General features: G+C 35.4%; 2 protein-coding genes across 3 annotated transcripts; one reads left to right on the forward strand and one right to left on the reverse strand.

Annotated features, from left to right (window-relative positions):
• Positions 1–2,983: 2,983 nt before the first annotated feature.
• Positions 2,984–6,676, forward strand: LOC138310305 (uncharacterized). The gene is made up of 5 exons (XM_069251446.1): positions 2,984–3,373; positions 3,629–3,988; positions 4,390–5,178; positions 5,948–6,035; positions 6,151–6,676. Exons 1-5 carry the CDS (start codon positions 3,025–3,027, stop codon positions 6,518–6,520), a joined length of 1,956 nt encoding a protein of 651 aa, XP_069107547.1. The 5' UTR covers positions 2,984–3,024; the 3' UTR covers positions 6,521–6,676.
• Positions 6,677–10,326: 3,650 nt separating this feature from the next.
• Positions 10,327–26,513, reverse strand: LOC138324215 (uncharacterized). 2 transcript variants are annotated; one of them, XM_069269298.1, is made up of 5 exons: positions 25,897–26,513; positions 19,681–20,051; positions 17,586–17,746; positions 11,735–12,032; positions 10,327–10,703 (listed from the first exon to the last, which is right to left on the reverse strand). In XM_069269298.1, the coding sequence occupies exons 1-5, from the start codon at positions 26,061–26,063 to the stop codon at positions 10,471–10,473; spliced, it is 1,230 nt and encodes a 409-aa protein (XP_069125399.1). In that variant the 5' UTR covers positions 26,064–26,513; the 3' UTR covers positions 10,327–10,470. The 2 variants fall into 2 exon arrangements, with proteins under 2 accessions (XP_069125399.1, XP_069125406.1); XM_069269305.1 differs by lacking the exon at positions 25,897–26,513 and adding an exon at positions 20,980–21,368.
• Positions 26,514–27,212: the final 699 nt, after the last annotated feature.

The following is a 27,212-nucleotide window of genomic DNA, read 5'->3' on the forward strand; positions in this document are numbered from 1 at the left end:
GATAATTTGTCAGAATTTTTATTTATTTTTAAACACCTGACTGACAGAGTATTCTCCACCTCATTGAGTCCATGTTGTGATCAGTTGAGCGTGCTGTAGTGTACGGGGGTCAAAAGACCCATAGTGTGTTACACTGCCGAGGTGACGTATTGTATGCTGAAGGCATTGTAATGATGTGCTACATTGTGTCACCTCTCAGGGCAATGTCAATGTTCGTCTGTCAAACACAATATGATGACATTATGTTATGTGATTACATTACAAATAACAATGTGATGATTCTGTGTAGACAACATCATCGTCATAATTTTTAAAATATGTGTCTTTCTCATCTAGAGTAATCATTTAAGTGTATTCCTCCTTTCATTTGTCGTTATTCCACAGTTAATTGCACTAAGCAACATAACGAGGATTGCTTTAGTTATTATGTCTAAATATTCAATTAAGATATTAATGTTTCTTGTGTATTTTAGAATAAAAAAAAATGTATTAAAGATGCTCCACCGCTGACAAATGGTATTTTTTCACTATCAAAAACAGGAGCAGTCGATTTAGTATTCTTCTTCAGTTACAAAATTTACTTACTTTACACCATTACCACCATTGAAAAGTTTGAGCTTCTAATTTTACTTCAAGTTAAAGATATGAAAAATAATTAATTGCATCCCGAAAAAATTCCGTGTCACTATATCCTACATGGAATGAAGTACTGATTGCGCATGCACAAAAGGCGAAATAAATGATTTTATATTATTTTTTGTGTTAATTAGACATATATATACACGATTAAATACTAGTTATTGTTCAAATGAAGAACATCATTTATCCTCTGTCGGCGGTGGAGCATCTTTAAATGTATATTAGTCAGTCATAGTCAAACAGTCTCAAAAACGTATCAATTTTTATCTGTCTTAGATAATAATTCTATTGTTGTCATCAATCTATGTTCACTGAAATCGAAGACAAAGAGAGTGCTTTTAATAGCACAACAGTCACATTTAAAGAGTACAATATCTACAATGCTTGCCTAAAAAGAGATGCATTTATATAAACTGATACCAACACATTCGTATTATGGCTAAGATGATATTTCTCATTATACAGTGTATGCCTGTGTAACAATAAAACCCATACATTGTATGTATTGAAATTCTCAAAGTGTCGGTGGTGAGTAACAGTATGAAAAGTACTCATTTACAGATGTACGTACTGAGGTCGGTGTCAGTGATCCTATCGACCACATCAATATTCTTATATTATTCTTTAAAAAAAGAAAATTGAAATCAACAATGGAGGAGCGCGTATCATTTTACTAAAGCATTCATGTTTGTAACAAGGAAATATATTTTCTTACTGAATTTGTATTTTTTATATTTACCCGAAGAGAGGTTCTATGTTTATGCAATACTATTTTAGGATAATTTTGAAAGAAGATCACAGAAACCTAAATTCGTAATTACATTTAAAATAACACAGTTGGATTAATTTATCACCGTGATGTATCCTGGATCAACATCTAGGTCCGGTTCATTTATCTATTTATATATACATACCTACATACAATGTAGATAATGTAAACAAGTGTTGGTAGCCCTGTCAGTCTAGTATAGGTTTATCTTATAATCAGCTGGTACGTTTAATATCCGTGTTTACACAAGGACTTTAGTTATAAAATTGTAAATTAACTTTATTATTATGACACGTAAATTGGGTTTGTTTTTACCTGATACCTCTTTGATAAAGATTTGTTTTCGGAAAGTTCTGCTGTACCTAAACTTAAATCGATCACATGGATACCCCCTTAGTTCTCATCGCTCTCAAATTATGCGAAAAGTAAATGCACACGACAATATCATGGTTTACAGTATATGACAACTACTGACATGGTTTACAAACATACTTGTAATAGATAGGCTTGACTTAATAGGAAGAATATTTTGTCTTTCCGTATCGTGTCACTATAAATCTTCTTTAATCTTATCTGTATGATCTAGCTCCCTCCATCTTTTAATCGCCAATCCTCGATGATACTCACTGTCGTATTATAGCGACGGTGATAGTAACCCCTGGGATATCGAGGGTGTTAATCTTTAATCACGTCCGCTAAATTATACGTTAATCAAACTGTTATCAAACTTGACCAGAATTTTCTGAACCCATTCTATATAACATTGATAATGTAGAATTTATTTCTTGTGATGAGGAGTTTGTGACATCCTGTAGTGGTATCTATTGCATGACCCTGGGTTGACCTGTTCATTTTTTCTATATAGCACCATGCCCCGGAAGCCTAGTAACGTATACAAATATGTAAAGACACGATAAGATAAACCTAGACACGATAAGATAAACCTGACACATAAAGCAAGTCTGAACAAGTTAATTGGTTAATTATTTCATTCACAAATTCAGTACAAACAACATAAAATACTTCAAATGATTCCGCAGTAATGGAACAGATTATCATTTTCACCATCCTTGCATTAGATACTGAAAACCACCTCTATAATTATTTGATAGAAATATCCGTTGAAAAAGATCGTACAAGTTTAGAGGGTTTTTTTTCTGGATGAAACGAGAAAACACAAACCTGCAATACATCATACAAAATGCCCATAGTTTGATAGAATCATCAAGAAGTTTCAAGAGAAATGAACAAGCATAGACGAATTTTGCAAACAAAAGTATTCATGCAATCAGGAAACTGTCCACATTGATGTTTTTGCGAGTTCTTGATTTTGTGAATTTTAAATGTTTGAACTTTTCACGGTGCTACTGCTTTCGCGACTGATAGTCATTTACGCATTCAGCAACACTTGAATAAACATAAAGAAGCGGATTAATCTTTTGCAGTAAATTGACTTTTTAAGTGATGAGAAAAACAACACTTTCTTGCGTATATTTCTACATTTTTCTCATATCTACATTGTACATTCAGAAATCGCACCTGTTACCAATCTACCATTGTAATTTATAGATGCACAGACGCGGTACGCCTGCCTACAGAGTGGACAAGGAGGGCCAATGGGCCCTGGAGGACCAGGAAGCTTTTTCTCTGGACAGTCAGATGATGACGATTCACACTCGGCAGAAGATCTGTTGTCCTCTTCATCTACCATGACGGGAACCTTGGGTTGTGATGACATACCTGGCACGCGCATCCTCGTGTCAAAAGTCATCCATGGCCGCGGAGGTCCGTTCGCGTCTTGTGGAAGTCCTAACGAGTTCTGCGATGACGTCATCTACAGCAACAGTCGTCTGTCAGTGATGTGTAACAGGAAGATCAGGTGTTTTCCCAGCACAACCTCGAAAATGATACCCCAGTGTGGCACCAGTAGTAACTTTGTCCATGTGGAGTATGAATGTGTAAATCGTAAGTATACATAAAGTCATTGTTAATCTACCACTGTCTCTCGAGGAAAGAATACAACGAGTAATGGAATTTGTCATAAGATTTTATTCAGATCTACATATTCGGTTGAAGAACACATATTTAGGTCAAAAACACCGTCGGGATAACTCTTTCTTCTTCTGATTATATTTGTTATCAATGTCACAAAATTGAAAATATTATTATTGAACATATTAATCATATTGCATTAAAATGTTGTCTTAATTTGTCTTTCAGCCTGGTCAGTGTTCGATATTTGCCACGATTCCACCACGAATGTCCAGCTCTCTAACCTATTCATCATGTCTCCTAAGACAGCGAGCGGAGCTTCCACGTGCGAGTGTATCATAAAAGGTCAAGCGAATGGACAGGTTACTCTGGACTATGTCCAGTCCAACACGGACCCTGCACACTGCGCCACCAACTACCTTCTGGTAGAGAGCAAATCATTGGGGAACAACCAGACAGCCGTGAACAAGCAGAACAACCACTGCGGACGGAAGACTGTTACAAAGGATACGTACGAAGGATCTGTCCGTCTTACTTACGGAACCAAATCACCATTCTTCAATAATGGATTTCTTTCCAAAATCACAGGTATGAATCCTTTTCTCATTAAAAGCCATAATTCAGGTAGCCTTGAAAGAAAAATGATATATCCTCTGCTCATTCAACATGAGGTGAGCGGTTAACCATGTGAAGACGACTTTTGTTCTAAGACACTACATATTCTATATGCTTGATAGTTTCTACTCATGATTTGCATTTGTGTCGTTAGAGTAATGCAACCAGACAAGGGATGCTGTTCTATGGTTCTGTCCGTATAATCCAGTAAGCTAAAATGCCTTTTAACACACTGCCTAATCTGAACAAATCACGATAACTTGGTTTGAGTGTCCATCTATGTTTTATATAGAAAAAAATGGCATTCTAGGATTAATTTTTATTCTTACTTTAAGCTTGCATTATCTTTATTTTGTCTTTTTAAATCATTACAGTGCCAAGCGGTGCCAACCAAGAAGTGTCAGTCCAGTGCGGTGCAGTGTTTTCTGCACAGGACCAGCAAGTAAGTCCTCAGGCAGGTGCCCCCGATCCGATCTACAGACAGATGGGTGGTTACTACAATAACCCCTTCAACGACATGGCGGCCTATAACAGATTCCTCACCACGGTTTCACCATTCCAGGACCCTTACTATGACAACAGGAATTCTACACAAGGTTCGGGAAGAAATGCTGCACGTGCGACTTGGCCTGATCATGCGCAAAACAGACACCGTCGACCTTACTGGGACAGGGGTTACTACGGTGAGCAACGCTTTGGGCCAAGACCCTATTCGCCGTACGGACCAGCACCTATCAGGGGAGTCAACGCAACTGGCCCCGGAGGGAGTAATCAGACAGCTCCTCAGATCCCTCCGCCTTCCTACAATCGCAGGTACTATCCTCCCCCAACACCTTTTTGGAGATTCATGCGCCAACGCCGAAATAGAAACTTGGATCTTTTCGCAGATGGCCCTATGTTTCAGCGATGGGGTGGATACCAACGACAACCTCCGATGGGACGTTGGCCACAAAACAAAGGTCCACCTTCAAGAGGTCCCAAACCTCCAGTAAACGGTACAAAAGCAGCAAAGCTTCCTAGCGATGTTGAATTCATTGGGAATACTGCATCACGAAATGTTGAAAAAGCTGCCAACACAGAAGGGCAAAACCCGCCTCCTCGTCCACCCCAAGCTCACGTGAGTGATGATGATGACAGCGACAACAAGTTTCCTACAGAAGCAGGTATATGCAATCGGACTTTCTATCGCATTATATTTCTTGAAGGCATGGCATTTTCGTTCTGGATTTTGTTTCCACAAAAATTAAAAGATTTAAGCGATTGTGATATAATCTAGTAACATTTTGAAACTAGAAACTACCACTCCTGTTATATAGAAGGATATCGGCAAGGTGATCTAATAATATATTGATTCCTGGACGACTTTGATTGAAGTTGTATTTCTTTTAATTTCCACCATCACAAATTGTCATAAAACATACAATTTGTGAATATAGATGCTAATATATGATGGTTCAGATCCATAAAAACACCAGTATAATATTGACATAGTGGTAAATGTCGCATGAAATATCACACGTTTTGAAAGAACCGCCACAGTCAACGCCATGTTTCAAACTTTGGGGTAATATCGGAAAACCGAATTGCATAACGTGACTGACATCGGTGATACCTGTATAGACCGAAACCTCACAAGTCGTATCATGTGGTCAACATCGGCAATACCCGTAACACTTTCAATACTTTTCTATGCCAAAATTACAGCAAGTCACAGACCATACAACTTTAAGATTACTAACCATGCAAATATTGTCATGTTGTTCGGTGAATTAACAAATACTTTAATATAGCTAATCCAGAGAAACATTATCTTTCTACTTAAAAGGAGCTCAAGTGAATAATTTCAGCATATCTTCATTGGAATATTCTAGTGTATTTCTGTATCAAGCTCATACAATATAAAAATAATGTATGTCATTATTTCCCTTCCAGGGCGACTTGCAGCATACATTGTAGGAGGTACGGGAGCGGTCCTCTCCGCTGTTGGAGGTGTTGTTATGGTAATGCTCTGTAGCAGAAGGTACGTTTTCAAGAAAAATAATTCAAGAGTCTACGTGAGGTCTTATGCATTAATATCCTAACTTTAGAAATTTGACACTAGAAACCAATGATGAATAGTTTCTGTTGCTTTCCAGAAGACGTCGGAGAAATTCAGAAGAGAGCGATGACGCTTCACAGAGAAATGTTGGTCCTATCTATTCTCTTCCCACCCACAACCTTGGGCGCGTGCATGTCAATGCTGCCTACGTAAACTCTGATGGTGAAGGATCTGAGGCCGGCTGGAGCGAATTAGATCTTGAGGACCCTTCAGACCCAAATAGTACTGCCAACACACCATCTCGAGCAGCACGTGGGGACAAGAATGCCACCGGAAATGGAAGTCGCCAAAAAGCGGCCGATTTATCAGCTGGTACCATTCTAGGAATATCCAACCTGGCATGTCCAGCTGCTGGAGCGTCGAGACGAGAGGAAGATGGAAAACGAATCTACGACAATAATATCTGAATGCTCCAGAATGTTCGTTAAGATGTTTTCAATCCAATTGTTGTAAACAAGTGCTATTTTAATTTTATTCGTGTATTTGTAATTGTCTAATTCATCCATGATAAATATCCCTAACCACTTTGAGCTGCCAATTTGAAATAAACACCTTTGACCTTGTCATGTATATTTAAACTTATTCTTCTCTCCCATACAAAATGGAAGAAACATATCAAACACACTAAAGCACTCCCCAAAACCTACAGAAATTATGCGATTGAAACGATCATACCTACAAACACTTCATGACTATAGGAATGCAGCTTAAAGTGCTTGTTATTTACAACATGATAAAATTAAATGTCTTGCTGGCCGTTGTCAGTATAATGTGACCGGCTGGTGGGATGTGCTGTGTGATGTCACTTGGTAGTTTCAGTCGAAAAGCATCAGAAAATGGTTAAAAGTTTCACGAAATAGGAAAATCACAGAACACTGAAATGATATGCCTTGTATAAATAGGACATTTATCAATCTTACCTACATCTACAAAGAGAAGTATCATATTAAAAAATCAGCGTTGTAGTTAGTCTGACCACCTATATGGTGCGCCGATTGTGTCAACGTCTTCTTAAACGTAATTCATATAAGTTTCTAATCTAACATGATGTTATATCATCATAATGTGGTAACATTTTAAAGTATAGGGAAGGATATGATTACGGAAATGCAATCTTTTAAATTTATAAGATATAAAAAAATATTTTGTCAACGCAAAATTCTATCATGAAGTTTACATACGATCCGCCTGTTATCTAGATATTTGTCAGCGGAATATTTTTGCTAGTGTCAAACTAGTGTCACTAGTGTAATATGATATAGAACGATTTCATTGGCGGTCTCAGTCAGGAATACAATGTGACGTCAAACAAAACTATGAAGTGACTTCAAGAGGTGAAGTCAGTATATAAAGAAAGCGATAATAAAATGACCGTCTCCGCTGGATTTTTGCAGCCCATTTTGACATTGAAATCCTTCGAAATGTCGGTTTTTGTAGTTATGTGATTAATACATCGGGTACACAAAATCTTCTTTAGAATGGTTGATACAATGTAATGTCAAATGAACACTCATTTAAGACCCTGTAATATGAGACATAACACCAGAAGTAAAGATATGATAGATATGTTCATAATCAGGATAGATTAATGGAATCGTTCACCCCCTTAGGGGTGAGACGGGAGAATCTCAACCCGAGGGGTAAGATTCTTAATATCTTACACCGGTAAAACTGTGGATAGCCCTGTCTGGGGTAAGAGAAATGCGTTTCTTGTCTAGTGTGTGCCAATGTATTTAAATGTTTCCAAGACATGCACTTTCAATATGACAAAGCAATTTTAGTTAAGATATTATCACAGGCATTTTATTCAATACAATATTGCCTATGTACAACGTTTACAATAATTTAACCGATTTGAATAGATTGGGTTTCATTCCAATCTCACTCCCCCAATTATTTATATATATATATACAATACATAACATCTCAAAAATTGGTCTTCACACATTTACCCTAGACAAAATGCCAGAGCTACATTACTTTAAATATACTAAAAGTGATTCTATCCAACATCCGTCATACTTAGATCATTCATACACCACTGACACATGAGAAATATCTTAAAGATTCATGATAAAACATACGCACTGTGCTGAAATGGAATTGCATGTCTGTAGAAAGCGTTTAGCCAACATCATGCCTTCACATGTATTGAATCTAACATATTTCATAATAACGTCAAAGGATATACTGTCAACATACATTTTAAATGTTTATGAGAAGAACGTTTGCAGGCAATAAATCTGTTGTTCTGTTATTCATATTGAAACGTGTACCCGCACGCATCATTTCATCATACACTCAATCCATCGTTCTCAATGATAAACACTCTCAAAATTAATCTGACATATGCTTATTATATAACTGTGTTTTATATTTTGTATTTGTATTCGCATAAGTAAAGAGAATCTATTAGTAGAGAATCAACTTGCTTAAGTTTTAAGCAATTACAAAACATATATATTGTAAGCATGAAGAAAACCTTGAACCAAATTTATTTCAAATAAACAAAAGAATAAATTACAATGAAATTGTATGGTCCGGGTGATGAAGGTGAATTCATATACAGATTAAAATGAGGAAGGAAGTTCATGTATCCTTCAAACAAGGATGATTAAAACTTTCTGTGAAACCTTTTAATGCACTTTACGTATCGCTTTCAAAATAATAACCACTAAAATATCTTTATGACATATCAGCTTTAACGATGATGCAGAGTTTTGTAAATATTCTGATTATATTATAATTAATTTAAAATTAAATGTGGAATGTCTGATCTGATAATTGCTATATATTGCCGTTTTCAATTCACATATCTCATTATGGGAACATTTAAGAGAGATATTTATTTCTGTGTGTCATATTGGTCTATTTATATACATAAACATAGGGCATCTCTTAATTGTAACTCCCATACTAAAGAGATAGGCAAATTACATACTATTGAGCAAAATTGCCAAATGCCTTATAAAAGACCACTTTTTCTCAAAAACATACATTAAAATTTAAAGTGCAAGTTAAAAAGAATGCAATTGAAATTGAAAAGAAATAATGAAATCAGATTAGTACAATAGTTTATCAGAGATTCCACTAATAAATAATGACTGCCTTCCATACACCATTGAAATGTCTTATAAAACGATTACAAAAATCTGACATTTTATTAATGTATTTGTGTTATCCGAATTGAATACTTTATGATTTCATTGTTTACTTTAATAGATCAAAGAATGCCATCTATTTCACATGATAACAAATTGATAACCGACATTATTTTAAACGTTACTGGTTGTTAAAATCAATATTGCAGCCAATGAAATGACTCGACACAATAACATATTTCACTAGTATTAATAACCAAATAAATAAAGATCGCACTATAATGGGTGGTTTTTTATGATTATTAAGGAATGAAAAACTGCCACACTGACCTATGTTCTCGTCATAAAAATTTGAATTTGTACGTCTGCTATTGTAAGCAAACATCGAAAAGACGAGGGCTGAACTGACACATACTAACACTAGCACCGTTTGTAATGCTTCTCATGAAATCAATTGCTTATAATGTCAGATCTCGTTAACTAGAACTCGAAGCCCATGGTTATCTGAAAATAACTTTCATGTAACTCGAACACCATGATTATCTTGAAGTACATTCGTTTTCCGAACCAAACCTTTTACTACATCATAAGTGATTTCAGGTACGACATAATACTCGGACACTAAAGTAATATAAATACTAAAGTTTATCATGGTCTCGTCGATTTCCAGTTAACGAGGTTTGATACTAGTTTATTTTCTGTAATTAACATTAATATTACAATTCTCATGCAATTATAAGTATTTTAAGGCAATGATAGCTTTCAATAATTACATTTAATGCAATATCTGAGATCAGGTAGCAGTTTTTCATCCATTAAGATGTTTTTTACAATATTAAAAACACTTTCAACATAAAATGGTTCTTGCATATACAAAGTTCGACAACTCCCAGAATACCACAGCAACTGGAGAGCATCCATTATATGAATAGCGTCTTTCGATTGACCAATTAAAAGTTGTTTAGATGACCTACCGACACTATCGCCATTCACCAATCGACAGTGTTACTAATTATTGACCAACTTATTTCTTGAATCGATTGAATGACGTTTATATGAAATTGACCAATCGAAAACATCGTTATTCATTAGAATAAACAATGAAAATGCTATTTTATAAATACATTTTATAAAGTATTTCTATAAAATGCTTTTCGACCAATCAATGACGTTGTGTTTGCTCAAACACATATTATGCTTTTCACATGTCTGTGGTCAATATTTCTCATGTCATGTTTCTTGTGGACGAAAGAAAGTCATCTGACCGGAGTGAGACTTGGGCGAACGTTCAGCACAGTCCTCATGTACTTGCGCAGATGGCTCATCTGATGGGAGGACATCTCCTGCCACATGGAGAAGAGCTTTCCACTAGAAGCAATGTCGTGCAGTAAGTCGAAATGATGAACAAGGCGAAGATTTTCGTTATACATAGAATGTGCCACCATCTTCTTGGACCCCTCGTCATTAGCAACAATGACGACTACATTCACTGAAAAAAGAGATAAATAATTCTTAAAATACGTGATATTGATAAACTAAAAGTGCTCCAGTCCGTGTCCATCAAGGCACGCAACACCCCTTCCAATTCATGGCGGGGACATACATAATGTATACTGGCTGGCGACCTATTATCGTGATATACTCAGTATCGTGATTTGAATAGCGCAACAGACAAAATGCAATTTTTATATTTCATTTTTTATATCGACTTTCCAAATACCATGAAATGAATTTAATAAATGATTATCAAAAATGAATGTTATGTTCAGGTAGACTTTATGTTTGATCAATTTCAATGTTATTATTATATGGACCAAAATGTAATGCCAAACGGATTTGATCTAAGGCATAATCTTAAGCTTTTCCTTAGGAATAAAGTAGATTTATGGTATGATAATTTCCATTCTAATAAAGGCTTGTCTATTTCGTGTAATTCTGATTAAAATATTTAATGAGTTATCTCATGAAATTTATTTATAGCATTATTATTTCTGTCACATGTAAGTCTAGAAATGATGGTACACTGAGGACAAAGGTAACATGTGCGTGCTGCACACTTCTGCAGTGTAAAAGGAAAATGAAAAATCCCATTTAATGTGTATAACATTGTCACGAAGTAAAGATTAGTCCAGGCGGACGTATTGATCCTCCTCCACGTTGCATGTGCCACTTCAGCTACATTATCAAAAGTCAAATCATAAGTAACTTGGCAACATCCTCAATAACCGTAAAAATACAAAACGAACTAACACACATTCTGGAAAATGCCAACCTTCATACAGAAAAAAATGCAGACGTGGTATAAAATGTGTTATATAAGGTAGTTAACTAACCTGTTATGTCCTGACGGTTACGTGTTATATAACCTAGGTAAATAACCTGTTATCGTCCTGACGGTTACGTATTATATAACTTAGTTAACTAACCTGTTATCGCCTTAACGATTACATGTTATATAACCTAGTTAACTAACCTAGTTTTCGTCATGCAGGTACGTGTTATATAACCTAGTTAACTAACCTGTTATCGTCCTGAGAACTTTAACGGTAGCTATGTGAAGATCCCAGCCATTAGTTTTACCAGACGACACTTCGCAGTCACATATTACTACGTAGAGTTTGCAGGGCGGAACATTCTTCACATCATTTATGTTTTCTATGATGAAGAATGGGTTTGAGGCTAACTTCACTTCGGTAAAGTTCTTCAGCATCGCTTCAATCAGTGCCGTGTAGATGTTGTTATTTTCCTTCCGGAACAGAAGTACACACATCTCGTTTCTCAGGAAGATGTGTTTAGGTGTAGAGCAACCAGACGAGCTCTGTAAATGGAAATAAAAACTTGGATAGTTATGGTTAAAACCAAGCCCATAATCATTAAAGATAATAAGTACAGAAATATTGCAGAACATTGTATTGATCCTGCGACGATTGTAATGTTTCAGGAGTCAATAAATATATAGTTTGTGCAATTTGTATTTTCGAACTGGCAACCAAATCGCATGCTATTTTGTGAAGATATACGCTCTGGTTACCGTTCGAGTTGTAGTCTCAAAACCTGTGTATCCTGATCGGTTTTAACATTTCAATATTCAAAATACTTCTTCAGTTGCGCCAGACCCAATTAATACGAACATTTTCAAATAGTACTCATGCATGTAAATGGGCAAATGATGGGTCAAAAACAACATGTATATATAAAAAATAAGCTTGTGTTAAGACGAAATCTCAATGTTCTAATTTAGCATAAATAACTATAAAGCATCCTCAATCAGGCAATCGGAACTACAATGATCTAAATATGACATATCCTGGATATCAAAATTATACAATTACAGTGGCGTAGGAAGATGAAACGTCATGGGGGGCAAAGGTCCTCAATATTTTGTAACCCCCCCCCCCCCCCGCCACACCTACATGAGGAGATTAATTCAACTCCCAACCATATAATATATGCTTTATGTACATTTTTCATATATCACTAAATTTAATCCTTGTACACATTTATAGACAGTGGGGTCGCTAAAAGGAAATTAACGAATACGCAAATTGGCCAAACTAGCGTGTGAGCGTCGAAGGCGCGAGATTTTTGTGTTTTATTAGGGGTCTGAGGGTGACCCCCGGGATCAGTTTTATGTATTTTGATGATTTTGCGATCGCCCGAAAGCGCGAGATTTTGGTGTTTGGGGGGTCCGGGGGTCTCCCCCGGGAAAAAATTACGATTTAGAATGGCTTAGATGAGTTTTACGATGCATTTTGATGAATTTGCGAGCGCCCAAAGGCGCGAGAATTTGGTGTTAGGGGGGTCCGGGGGTCTCCCCCGGGAAAAAAATTACGATTTAGAATGGCTGAGATGAGTTTTACGATAAAGTTTAATGATTATAAAGCGTTCTTAACATGGTAATTTTTCGATTTAAAGCTACCTGCATTTAGAAATGATAATTGTGTCGTAATAACATTATGCAACCCTACTCGATCTGAATATACCGGCTTCACACCATCGGCACATTGTTGTGTAACATAAAAAAAATGAATTAATTGTCTCGCTAAGACATATAAACAAATTGATCTTTTAAGAGACATTTTTTAAAATAGTACATAGAATTCCTTGATGGAGATTTTTAGTCTAGTTTGTGTGTATTGAATTTTTACTATTTAAGGTTTGACATTATGTGCTTGAACGTTTTAGGAAATGCGCCGCGCAGCGGAAAATTTTCTAGAATGAAGTACGAAAAATGTGCCGGAGGACCCTTTTTTCTTTCAAATAAGCATTTTTAGAAAATTTCAGTCGGCGAAAAGGGGGGGGGGCAAAAATACATGTTTGCCCCCCCCCGTCCTCGGGAAAATACATGTTTGCCCCCCCCCCCCCCCGTCCTGGGAAACGTGGGGGCAGTTGCCCCCCCTGCCCCCCCGCTTCCTACGCCCCTGAATTATAGTAATGGTGAACTTCATACTGTAAAGGCCGAATTTCAGTCTCGCTTGTAACGCATTCATGTATTTATTGAAAAGCCTATATAAGTGTAGCACTTTTCTTTAATTTATTTTAGGGATGTTCTGTCCTCGATAATCACAACCTAATATACATATATCAATCGGCTAAACTAGACTAATGATGCATTACATTTGGATTTCCATTTTTTTTATAAATCATATAATGGCTGGCGGTGAAAGGCGGGTAAATCAATATATCGTGAGCAGGATGTTATCATGTTACCAGCTGTCAGTCTCCTGGCAAGGAATATGTACATTTATATGATATAAAAAGGAAATCGTGCCTGAAATAGCAATGTGTGTTTAATATACATCACACGGATACCTTACATTTAATATCAATATTTCACCTTCTGTCGTGTAAGAAATCTAGAAAGCGATACTCTATTATCACGGTTCGACATTATGATTTCCAACCTTTGTAAAATCAGGATATGTTCAACATACTAAAAGTAGACCAGCCCAGGTTTCCTAATCTTAGTTCAAGGCCAAAATACATTTTTAGTTTGTATACATTTTAATATCTATAGCTAAATGGTACTACATTTCTATCAACCATGGCAACTAAAATAGTGTAACAGCACGCGCAAAAATAGGAACGTTCATGTCTGCATATCCATTTGTCTTACATAATTTGTCGGTGCGTTTCTTATGTCTTATCAAAGAAACTTAGGATAAAAAGTAAAATAATATCTATTGTTAACATCATAGTACCATGGTTCATTGTCGTGATAAAAAAGTTTAACATTGATGCTTCAATCCTACTTACGGACGGGACATTAAAACCTTCAAGGAATGAGTACATACGTCATTAAGTCAGGAAACAAAACTTAACCCCAATTAAAAGTCTCCGTGTTGAGAAGGTTTGGGTTCACTGACATCGTGGGAAGCTACCGATTCCTTGGATGAGGTATGGCTGTAGGCATGGTTGTAGGGATAAATCTTTAGATTTACAGACTTGCAGTGAAATATATTCCAGAGGGGATAAAATATTTATCGAACATGCACGGAGACTGAAATTTCAGAATGGAGCATCAAGAACGTATTTTAAATACTAGGTTTTAGCGAATAGGTGAACAAACCATTTTCGTACAGATCTTTTTTATTTCAAAAACACCGGTCAGCATTGTAATGGCTGCTCAATTTATATACTGCATAGAGTCTTCAGTCTTCAGATGAATTTGAAATATATATTTCCGAGAGTTTGTTTAACTTAACACTCATTATGTCGAAATTGACATTTAACTTTCTGTATATGTCAACTTTAACGAGACATTCCATTCCTTATTACCTACATCTATCTGTTATTATATTACTAACGTAAGTTGTTCTTCTCTGGGATTTTTCATTTTAAAAGCAGACAATTTATGCTTCTTTTCATCGATTTTCTGCCTTGCTTCTGAATTCACACTCACACTCTTGGCGTTACACGTAATCAAAGAAATAGATTTTTATGAAAAAACATAAACGACATTATTTTCGACACATTGAAAAGCGTTAACACACAAATGAACGATAATTCTCTCGGAATGTGATTTCAGACAGGATGGTAATTCAGCATTAACGCCACGAGTAACGCCTTTTAACCGGATCTAGAAACAAAATTTCTTGATTATAGCGGCATGCAAAAATAAATTAATAATCACTTTAACCGTTGATTATGTTTTTTTTAATACCAGGGTAACTTCGATGAAGGATGCTCGTTTTACCACCACTTAAACATGATCCATCGACACTTTTATATATATGTGACTGTCTCAAAGCACGGCAATATGCTTTTGTAATAAGAACACGTAATGCCTTACCTTGTAAGTTTTAAAATCTCTAAACGACGGTAACTTATAGCTTGAGTGATACTTTGAATCTGCCTGTCTCCGGACTTCGATTTCGAATAATATATTATTAAATCCTTTAAACATAGTAAGTGGATTAGTTGATAAAATGTTATGAAATTTTGCTATAACACTACAAAAGTGTCCAATCACATTATAAATTCACCCAAGAAGTTAAATTAGCATTGCACTAAAAAGCTGTTTTATGAACCGGTATCTAGAAATCATCAATTATATAATGTGTTTTTAGGTAGGGGAGGGAACATTTTGAAAAGGAGTGGGAACGAAATAGGATGACACCACAGATATCAAATCAAATACTAGCAATTAGGATGCATAGGAAAGATCAACGTCGCTCATATAGAAAATAATCGACTTATTGAAAGTAAATTTTTAGAATAAAAAAAATGATACCGCACTTAATAATGCATTACTAGGATCATATTGTTTAGGGATGTACAAATAGATCGTCTACCATTTCATCAAATACTTGGAGAACACATTCACCAGTTACTACAATAACCGACATACTACTTGGAAACCTCCTCTACGGTGCTATTAATAGGGGATGTCTCTTTCGCTTACTCAGAGATATTCTTCAATACTAAGTGGGGGGAAAACTCAGCAATTATTGAGAAGCACATGATCGGGCACTCACAGACCACCTCCATGTTCTGCTGTGATCGTTTTTCAGGTCAATAGTGAGGACGTACTTAATAAATGACTGAGAGCGGTTATCGATACACATGTCTTCAATTGTTTTGTCCAATGCATATGGGTCCAGCTTGGTACTGCTATAAGGACACGGAATTAATTTCAAGTAGACCTCACCTATAACACACATGTGAATCACTTTATTATTCAAATTTGACTTCAGAAGTATTGAAGGCATTTATTGTATGTTACTTACAAAAATACAATCACGACATCCATTGCAAGTGATACTAGCGTGTATGCATTTATACAACGGTTGTCCAGTATTCCGTGACAAAAGACAATTTGATCCTTAATCGTTTCAGCTGAAGCGACTCAGCCTCCAGAATCTCCGCCAATTTGTCGATGATTGGACATTGTACAAGATGACAAAATGACTAGGTAACATTGGCTTTTCTCTTGAGATTCTATAGTCAATTGCTTGATTGCAATCATGTTTCATACTAGTAACTTATTTCCCGTCTAACAAAGCTATGATATAAACCTGTCGCCAGAAAACAAGTTGAGATTGTCAACCTTGGACTATTCAACAAACTTCCTGAGGGAATTTGACAACGAAAATGACGCAATCGAGGGAATAGACATTGTTTGTCATTCACACATTGTAGACATGTTGACACTAACCAGCAAACCTTGTTTTAAAAATATTTTACAGTAAATTACATTTTGAAAAACTTTCAGCATACTTGTATAATTTCGAACATAACTCATTTATCTTCCTGCATTGCATTAAAAGATATCATTTGCAGCGGAAATCGATACCAATGAGTAGCCTGCATTGTCCTAACACCGTTTCTCATTATTCTTTTATCAGATTCGTGAAGACAATTAGTCGGGCTTCATTTACACGCGAAGCTGGTATTAGCTAAGTAACAGGGCTGTTTCAATGCATTACATTATCGTCGGCAGAGTTTGTCTATAAAGACATCGCCCAGATTCTTGCCTTCATTTATTAGCATTGATACCAATGGTTAAGTAATAGAGCTGATTTTCAAAGCTTTACATTAGCGTTGTTTGGATTTGTTTGTAATGACACTGTTCAGATGGGTACATTTTGTAAACTAGGTCAATATTTCAAGACAACGTTGGTTAATTTTATCATCTTGAATCACAAACAGTGTCTGTTTCTAGCAGTTTTGTCGATGGGAGGCTATTATCTCGGAAATATTTGCTATATTTTGACAATATTATTGATCTTTTGAATGCGTCTAATTTATTGAAAAAGTATGGCCTATTTCTGATTGATTATAATGATGACACTTACAAAATATCCATAAGGTATACAATCAAACATTTCCGTAATACATAAGTTATACACAAACTATAAACCACATGTACCTTTTTAACTGACACCTCCTTGCCATTAGATTTGCGTGGCGTTGATACTGAAGGCGATGCCCTCACGACCCCCCGCATTGCTAGCCAATGGCGGACCAATGGTTCCAACTTTAGGATAAGCTCGGTCAATACCAGGAGAAATAAGATAAACCCTAGTATTTCTGTAGAAAAAAATAAAATGAAAGGCACCATATCAGAACATGACTGAAATATCTGCAAAAGTGAAAATGACAAAGATAAAGGAATACAAATAAATTTTAACTTTTGTTATTGGAGCGGACATTACTTGTTATAAAATTATAATAATCAAAAAGAACTGGAGCAAAATTTAAAAAAACACTAAGCTGTTTTAAGAGGGCGATGTATTGAGGTTTTTGGATTAAGTGAAAAATAGAAAAAAAGAACTTATTATCAATATTATGAATACAAAAAGTATATACTTTCACAGATAAAAATAAAAACAAGTTTCACAACAAGAAGACATATTGGTTTAGATATGCCATATACTTTGTACATTACATGTATTTCCTTTCTTGCCTCCTTATGTCTGCATAACAGCTATGATAAATATCGACATAAAAAGCAATAAAATATGTATCAGATTGAACTGCATTTATTGATGACTTTACGATAGATAGGCTTTGCTGTCTATAAAGATGTGTCAGTGATGAGTAAGGCCGTTCACATTCGCCGGTCTGCAATAGACACACTGTTTGTGCTGTCTGGTTTCATTGCGTTGTAACGAGCCGTTTTATGGTCATTACATCCAAGGGGTAATCTAGTACAGTATAAAACCTAGTGAACTTAACTTGTAGCCACACACTTTTACAAGGCAATTGGGGAGTTGAAAGTGTGAGTCCACTTTCTTTTGTGGCTACTAAAGTTTGCAATTGTAGTTTAAAAACATTTCGTGGAGATGAACTTTCGTGGAATTAAAATTGAATAGACATTCCTATAATATGGGGCGAGCTAGATCACGAATATACATTTCGACATCTCCTCAAGTCCGATATTTTAGTCAATAAGAAGCAGAAAATGTTTTAGCAAGCGTGTTCCCAAAGCGCATTTTTCTAAGAATAAAACCATCCTTTTAGTTTACGAAATCTGCAGAAGGTAGAAGAGTTATAACTTTTTTGTATCGTCCTATATGCCTATGAGCTATTAATAGACCATTGAACACAAATCGTATTCTTATTTAATAGCAAACTATAATTGTTGGACAGTGCATAGATTGGTATATTTCATTTGTTTTACGTTCTATCAACACTTATTGAGAATTAATTAAGGACATGTCGAGTGACATGTATGAAAAAACTGTAGTACCTGGAGAAAAATCACCGACATACGGCCAGTTACTGAGAATCATTTCCCATCGTGGGTTTCGAACCATATCCCAGAGGTGGAAGATGACTGATAGTAATATGCCGGAATGCCTGGGCATTGAGTAAAGGACACTTATTATGTTATTTGCTGTACTGCGGTATCGAGCCCGGCTCGCCATGTGTTACCTCAGGGCGTGATAACAAAGGTATTCCAACAATGTGTCGCGCATTGATTTGGTGTTTTTATCAACCATAAGTGTACATATCAGCACTCGGAACATGTAATGTAACACTTCTTACTGTAAAGGTTACTTAATTTGCAATTATCATTTGAAACTTACTATGACTGTTAATATAATGTAAGTGATGCGTAATGCGGGCTATCGGAATAGACAAGGGGACAATGTCCTATAAAGCTGTGAATTTGGCATGTATATCGCACTCTAAGGATTAAAAGATAGCTTCTCGAAAACCAAAAAAGCATTAATCACTTAATTAATTAATGCTCCGCAGTATATTTCCGTGTCGTCAATTAAATGCGAGTTTACTTTTTATGATAGTTTAGTGAAATTTGCAATCGACAGTGATGTTTGTGTCAATAACATAATCACCAATAAGAATAGCAAGACATTAATTAAGAAGAAATATTTTGGCATTGATGAAATTATCTGTATAAATTTAAAATCCGCAGGAGAAATACAACAAGTATACTCTTAAAATGAGCAAATTGGAGTTCAAATGAGCAAACAAAATCATGCAAAGCATGGACTTACCATCATATCTTAGCTTGGAAGCCAATTGTGACACCCTTAATTCCATATGTTCATAATGCTTGCTGATATTTTCTAATTTCTCGTTGAATAAGGCTAATTTGTCATTTAGATATGTATTCAAATCTGATTGGTTATTGACTTCACGTTCAATTGTTTCTCGCGCCACCACTTGCTCCTTGAACGCCATTTCCATCAAATGAAGACGATTGGTTAAATCTGAAAACACGTGAGACCACGGGCAGTTCTCGTGGTTGATGTCTGTGCACTGTTCTGCTGACGTCAGCGATCCGTTTTCTAACAAAACATTTGAAGAAGCAGATGACAGCATCCACCTCATAGTCGTGATCACACCGATAACGGAAAACATACACCTGGAAAACAGAACAAAATGTGAAGACATAGTGATTTTGATAACTTTTTACTACAATACTGGTAGTAAATATGAAGTCACAAATAACAGGCTTAACAACATTACTAGTGCATTTTTCACAACATTTTGTAACAATAAACATTTCAATTCTTATTAGAATATCATTTTTTAGGAAAATTATTCATATGGTTATAAGCATTAGGAATCACATATTGTAGAATTAATAAGTGATAATAAAAAAAATCTTGATATCAGAGTTATAATCGAAAATGATTAAATGTATTTACGCCCATGAAATGAATTTTAGTCAACTTAAAACATTAAACGTAGTTCTTGAATTTTTCTATGCTAACCACATCATACAAAAACATTTAATCAGCTATTTTGCGAAATATAGACTTTGATCCCTAGTCTTTTTTATCTCCTAAGACATAAATGAATCCTATTATTTCATTTCTATGTAGCAGTGCTTCCGTAAGTTACTCCCCTTTCATGTTTTAAATCAAATATAAATAAAGATGTGTACAATCACGAAGTCGTCATTTTAATGTGGCAGCGTAAACACTAGTTCCAGTTACATGTACAACCACATCTCAAACAAGTCTAAGTATCGTGCGCAGGAAAGAGATGCTGTGCATATGTCCCAAAATGTTATCGTCAATCGCCACAACATTGGATGTCCCAAGAAAAAGTTGATTTATACCATAACCTATGACCATCAATTATTGATTTATCCTGAATAATTGCTTTCAGCTAAAACAAATAAAATGCATAATTATGTTGTAATATTATCAGCAAACTCCCGACTGTCCCAAGATAGTTAGTTATCGAACCATCACATTGCGGTCGGACAGTGCATGCACGAAGAGGACATTCCATATAAAGAATGAACGCCAATAATGCCATCCAAATCAAATTCCAATTTTTACCAGAGTGGTATGCTGATTGCGCCACGACACATAATACGGTAGTCTATGGAATTTGTCTCCTTTTACTCCACGGACACACAAATTACACCATATCTGGAAAATGGCGTAGACATTTCTAGCCGATGCAACATCTGTGTCCAGCAAGAATGAGTCAGTTTTATATATCGGTAATCACAGCAGGAAAAGTTTTCATACATCCCTTTTCCTCGAATGATTTCTTTGTGTTTTCAGAGTATATCGTGTAGTTGTGAGAACATCTGGTGTACTGGAATTATATACAGAAAGTCAACCCTCAACCTGTATAATCAATATCGATATATAACAAAAACATGTACAACACTTTCTCTCTGAAAGCCGAGATTAATTATAGAGGTGTATTTTTTCTAGGTGTTTTCGTGAAAAATGTTGAGTAAATCCCAGTTAATCGATCTTTCAAAACATCCGATTAGGCCTACTTTAAAAAAAATCAGACTTATTTAAGTGAAAGCATGAAGATATACCTGTTTGTAACGAATGTGAAAACAGTTTTTATATTGTTTTGCCTTTACCTTTATAAATAAGCAGTACGCTTATTGACAAGATTCTGCCCCTGTTTATCACACAGGCAAATTTGCTCTTACCTGAACTGCTGGTCAAACATTTATGATATGAAATTGACCAGAAATTATTGATGTTAAATTCTCGCCATAAACACAAACAATACCAGGTCATATTCCATGTGCAATTTTGCCTAGTTTGTACTGCATGAAATGTTCGAGGTTTTATTTCATTAAATAATATTTATCAAATTGATCCTCGATAATTTACTTAATAAATCCATACCCTACCAGAAATAGCGATAGTTATAAGCAATTGGTTTTGAATCAACAGTTGTCAATACTAATCTGATGCATATGAAAAAGGTAGGATTTACAGTTCGCTTTGTGCATGTAAATATAGTAAATCTTATAGCTAATCTGATACGCATCTTAGACTCTAAATCTATTTCACGAATTCCATCGTCAGCATTGCCATTTAAGGCTCAGTGTTGTGCTATGGCATTGGTACTAATTAAATCCTTATCAAGAAATGGAGTCTACTACTCTGACCATATTTTTCCTAATGATTTTACAGTTGTTACTTTAATCAACACCATCCCCGATTGAAATTTGTTTTCATTTAATGAAGCTTGTTGTCATTTATTTTATCGCGAAATCATGGCGAAAATTACTGTAATAAATATGCCATGATATTACCGTGTTTTGACTAAAAGTTGTTTAATGAATCAGTTTAAGTGCAATTTTGGGTTATCTATTCTTATCTCCATGAGGATCTTGTTTGCGCTGATTTTTGTAATTAATAATTTGCTTGAGAATTGTCTGAACGTTTATTTATATCATTATCAAATCTAAGATATGGATCCATGTATTTTTAGAGTAGCGTAAAATATTTGCTAGAATTGCCTTCAAAAAATAATCTGTCGCAAAAGGAGCAATTGGCATTTGCTATTCTCAGTCTAATCGACCCATATTGCTTGCTTTCAGACGATTTCCTTCTTTCTTCATCCCCCATTTTTCTTTTCAACTTTTTCCTGATAAAAATCAACCCCAGGTTGTCTAGGATTTCAATTCAGTCCACTATTCATTACCTATACGTGACATAACATATATGAATTACTTGGTATATATTATTTTTACAATAATTTGAAAAAATGAACACTTCAAATAATTTGAATAACGCTTCAAATCATAACAGAAAAGTACACAATACAATCAAAATACTTAAAATGAAAAAAATAACAAGAAAAAAATTGACAAAGGATATGTTAGCAATATAAAACTATATAGTCATTGGAGTAAAACGATTGTAACAAAAACAAAAACTCTTTCCATTATCCCCATACGGGTGATCCTCTATAAACCTTATGTATAAATAATACCGCTCTGGGAATATGCTAATAGAACCATAACCGATAAGATCAGAGTGCTAATCAATATTAGGAAGGATAAGTTGGACTATAACAATATTGATCGTTATATATCGCCCTGATTCGTGGTGTACAGTAACGATGTGTTGATTGTTTAAACAATGTCTTCTTAAATGATAAAACATAGTCATATTAGGTCAGATATTTTATTGCGTGTTCCAAAATTTCTAAATCGTGCATAAAAAACAGAATTCAATATATGACAGAAACTATTTTCTACAAACAAAAGATGGATTTAGTTCTATTTACCATTGATGTATATCTATATGTCATGTCTTTGGCGTATTTTGTTTTGAGGGTTGCATTTCATTTCTTCCTGAGGGTTCATGCATAGAAGACCTTCCCAGTTGATTTTCTGTCTTAACATAATGATAACCTAATATATATATAAATGATTTCATTCCATTCGCCAGTGATTCCTTTGCTGCATGAATCAGCTGTATTTCGGTTGCCAAATAATTTCCAAAAGCACAGTTGATTTAATACTCCTTTTAATCCATCAATCAATAGATATTTTTCCAACAATAGTACTAGTTCCTGTAATCAACAGTCATGCAAATCAGACATACAATGTATTTATGGGATAATGTCCATTTTATTGACTAACCTAACGCTGAAATTATCAGCCATGGAATAGCTCTCACTCTTAAACAGACAAAAGACCTTACTCCACCGGTAAGGTATATTCTCGGTACTCCGGTGAAAGGTCTGCAGACTCACAGACAAATGACCTTGGGAAATCTTGTTAACATAACTCTTGAAATGTTGGGATATGTTTCGTAGCGGAAACAACGTGCTCAGTAATCCAAAGGAAACAGGTTTGTGTAACCTTTCGCCATTAAAACGTGATTAAACGTTGCATGTGTTAATTTGCAGCAGATGTGAATATATAATGTTTTATTGGCAACATAGTCAGAAAAGGAAAGACATCATTAATTAACTTAGCTTTTAAAATTCATCAAGTCTATAGCATTCGTACAAAAGTCACCGACAAATACACCACTGTAACCCAAATAGATAATCGACACCATCACAAATCAAGATATTTGACATGTTTGATTCATAAATATGATAGTCAGTCTGTATGTTAAAACGACCCGCTTATAACGAACACGAATCCGTTTTTATAATGTAGCAATTTTCATTCCCCATCCAGGTTCCTATAATATATCTATAATATGAGTATTACTAACCATGTTTATAACGAAGAGATTTTGTTAGTCCTAGGGGTTTCGTTATAACCGTGTTTTACTGTATATGAATGTCTTCATGAAGGATGCTTAATATACTTTATTTAAGTTCCAAAGCAAATGAATATCTATGTAGTTGGTATATAGACGACATCCTCAACCAATTCTTATGCATCCTGACAGCTGGAGGACACATGAGCTATCGATCCTCTAGCTAATTACACCTCAGGGATACTTGGTAGTACAGTGTACAAAGTACGATCAGTGTTCTCTATTGTCCCTTCTTGACACTGTCTAGATTCTGACAGTTACTCCAGCGTCTGACCTTTGTTAGAAAAGCTTTAGCCCATCTAAAGTGACAGTCAAGAAAGCCTTAGAGTTTATAAAAAATGATGACAGTCACTAAAAAGCATAAGATTTCGAGATACTTAAATGATGTGGGTAATGTACGATTTACCTTAACGATTTGGCCCATCTTCTGGTGTTTGTGACTTTATAAAAAAATAAATCACGTCAAAATGTGACGTCACATTCACCGAAAGTTGGGTTAAAAATCGATGGTAGATGATAGTACTCTACCATGTCGTTTTTGTATCTCGAAATCGACGTATTACACCAGTCCTTCAACAGAGAGACCACATCACATTAAAGGCAAGAGAAGTTGTTTTCAAATGCTCACAGCTGTAAGTAGATACGACTTTGGATAAAGTACCCACGCAAAGAACTGAAAACTTTTTGTTTTTCCACGTGCACAACGACATGAACCTATATAAATGATATAGCAATTTAATTCTTGCCTGATAGTCAGTCTCCTATCTGTCATGCCTGTATCAATCTTGTAATGAACACACTTTAATTATTACCAGCAGATACCAAAATGATACTGCTTACCAAATCAGCACTGTATTTTATACAATGCTTACTCTCCTGGTTTGTATGTATTCCCAGCAATCATCAGTATATTTTAGATTTAATATGATGCAATGTATAGTAGAAAGTGGCGTTAAAATGCCCCTTCACGAGTTACAGTGTGCATAACCCATTATATCTGTAAAAGATGTACTGGTAATATTTTTAATCTCTAGTTGTTAACGAGACCGAATACAATGTATTTGTGGAAATAATGAGATAGTACATCCCATGAAGATATTAATCCTTAAAAGTAAAAACAGTTTCTGCGTAAAATCACAGCACACGATTTGGCACTTGCAACAAATTAAGTTCATTCACCTCTAACAGCACGTGCGCCAATGAGTCGTCTGCTACGGAAAGTTCATATTCCATACGATCAACCTTGAACAATTTGAATTGCGTTCCAAATGCACCTTTTCTCTATTTACACATGTAGTATTTTGACACAATATTAAGAGTCTTTGAAACAAAAAACCTTATTCGTGTATAGACAATACTAACAATAGCAAAGGCATATTAAGGTGTTGGGTTGCTTTCAAAAAGATGTACATAAAACTTAATAACTAGTATTAGGATTATAAAAAAGATATGAGCAAAGTAAATATTAATAGCTTCAGAACTGATATTAATAAGGCTGAGTTGGAGAATTTAAAATATTGATTTCATTGTGTTATAAATCTGCAGTGTAACGACACGATAAAACAATGTCAGATACTGTAGTGATAGTCATAGTTTACTGGTAGCACGTTTTCTGGACATGAAACATGAAACGTCATGACAATATAACTCTTATATTGAAAGTGGAGCAAGGCTAAATGTTATCAATAAAAAACACAATCAGTATCTTACCCAATACTTTTGACAATGTCCATGACGATGGTATTGCCCCTTTCCTCTTGGACAGGGGGTCCGATCTTGTCCAGAATCCATCTTTTGTACCCAGCCTTGACATTATTCAGCCAACCGTGCTCCCCTGTACCGTTTGACATCTTCGCTTGTCCATTGAACGGTTTCATTATTCACAGCGCGTATTTACATCAATAGTATGCTCCGATATCCGCTATAGAGTTGCATGTGGCATTGTATACATAGGTGGTGGAATAGATTGTGAATGAATCTGGAATCCTCTTCGGAGTTTCAATTACATCAGTGTATTTGTAACACCAAAACACTTAAATGCAATCACCCTTGGACGTAGACCAAACCTGAACACAACTCCTCTTTCCCTGAGTACCATTCTCATCACCCACGGTAGCTTGGCCAGACGATTGATAGCACTTCTGTAGCATGGCATAGAATCGGGGGATTCCCAACTAGCGTAGAATGAAGTCGCTCTTTCATCCACGCACAATCAACATTCATTATTGATTTTCGCCGCTGCGCATGCCGAAGAGTGAAGCTGAATGTATTGTATGAGATGTAAACATCGTGTGTTACTTAGAACAATGTTAAAATACCGGCAGGTTGTATGTGGCCAATATTTTATAATCTGAAACTAGAGTCTGCGTTCACAGCAAGATATATACAATGATACTCACATGTAATGCTTTGGTAATTTTACTATTATGGCGTATAGATATATTACTAAACAATCATGTAGGCTAGCTTTAACCACATCGGAATCTTTGAAGATTATATTCGGATCAAGACTACCGATGTATGTAATTGTATGCAGATGGCGCACAGGTTGTAAAACACATATACAAATACAAAAACGCCTGATACATGGAGTGTTATACATACCAGGTAGGGTTTGGGAATACTGGGTAAAAAGGCTACGGAAGCTGTGTACGGTTTTTAAAGTATGTTTAAACAAATGTGCTAATGTGAAAGTTTCAAGTGTCGGATTTAGTCATAACTCATTACCGATGCTATGTTCTTTGTAGCTAATGATGAAAGTACAACCTTATCATCCAGAATTCCGTGGTCATTCTGCGGTGCATGGTGCAACTTAGAAATATTTAGTTTTGGATTGTTACACTGATTTATATAACAAGTAAAGGATTTATTTCTCGAAAGAATTAGTTTGGAAGTCATGGATTAAACTCTGACTTGTATGAACATATAAGAGACAAAATAAGATATTTTCTTTTCTCTCGTTTCTTACAGTTAAAGGGCCAATTACTTTCCGAAATGACTTTTAAGTGTTAAAATTGAAATGTAAA

Source organism: Argopecten irradians, chromosome 1 (assembly GCF_041381155.1).
Source record: "Argopecten irradians isolate NY chromosome 1, Ai_NY, whole genome shotgun sequence".
NCBI lineage: Eukaryota > Metazoa > Mollusca > Bivalvia > Pectinida > Pectinidae > Argopecten > Argopecten irradians.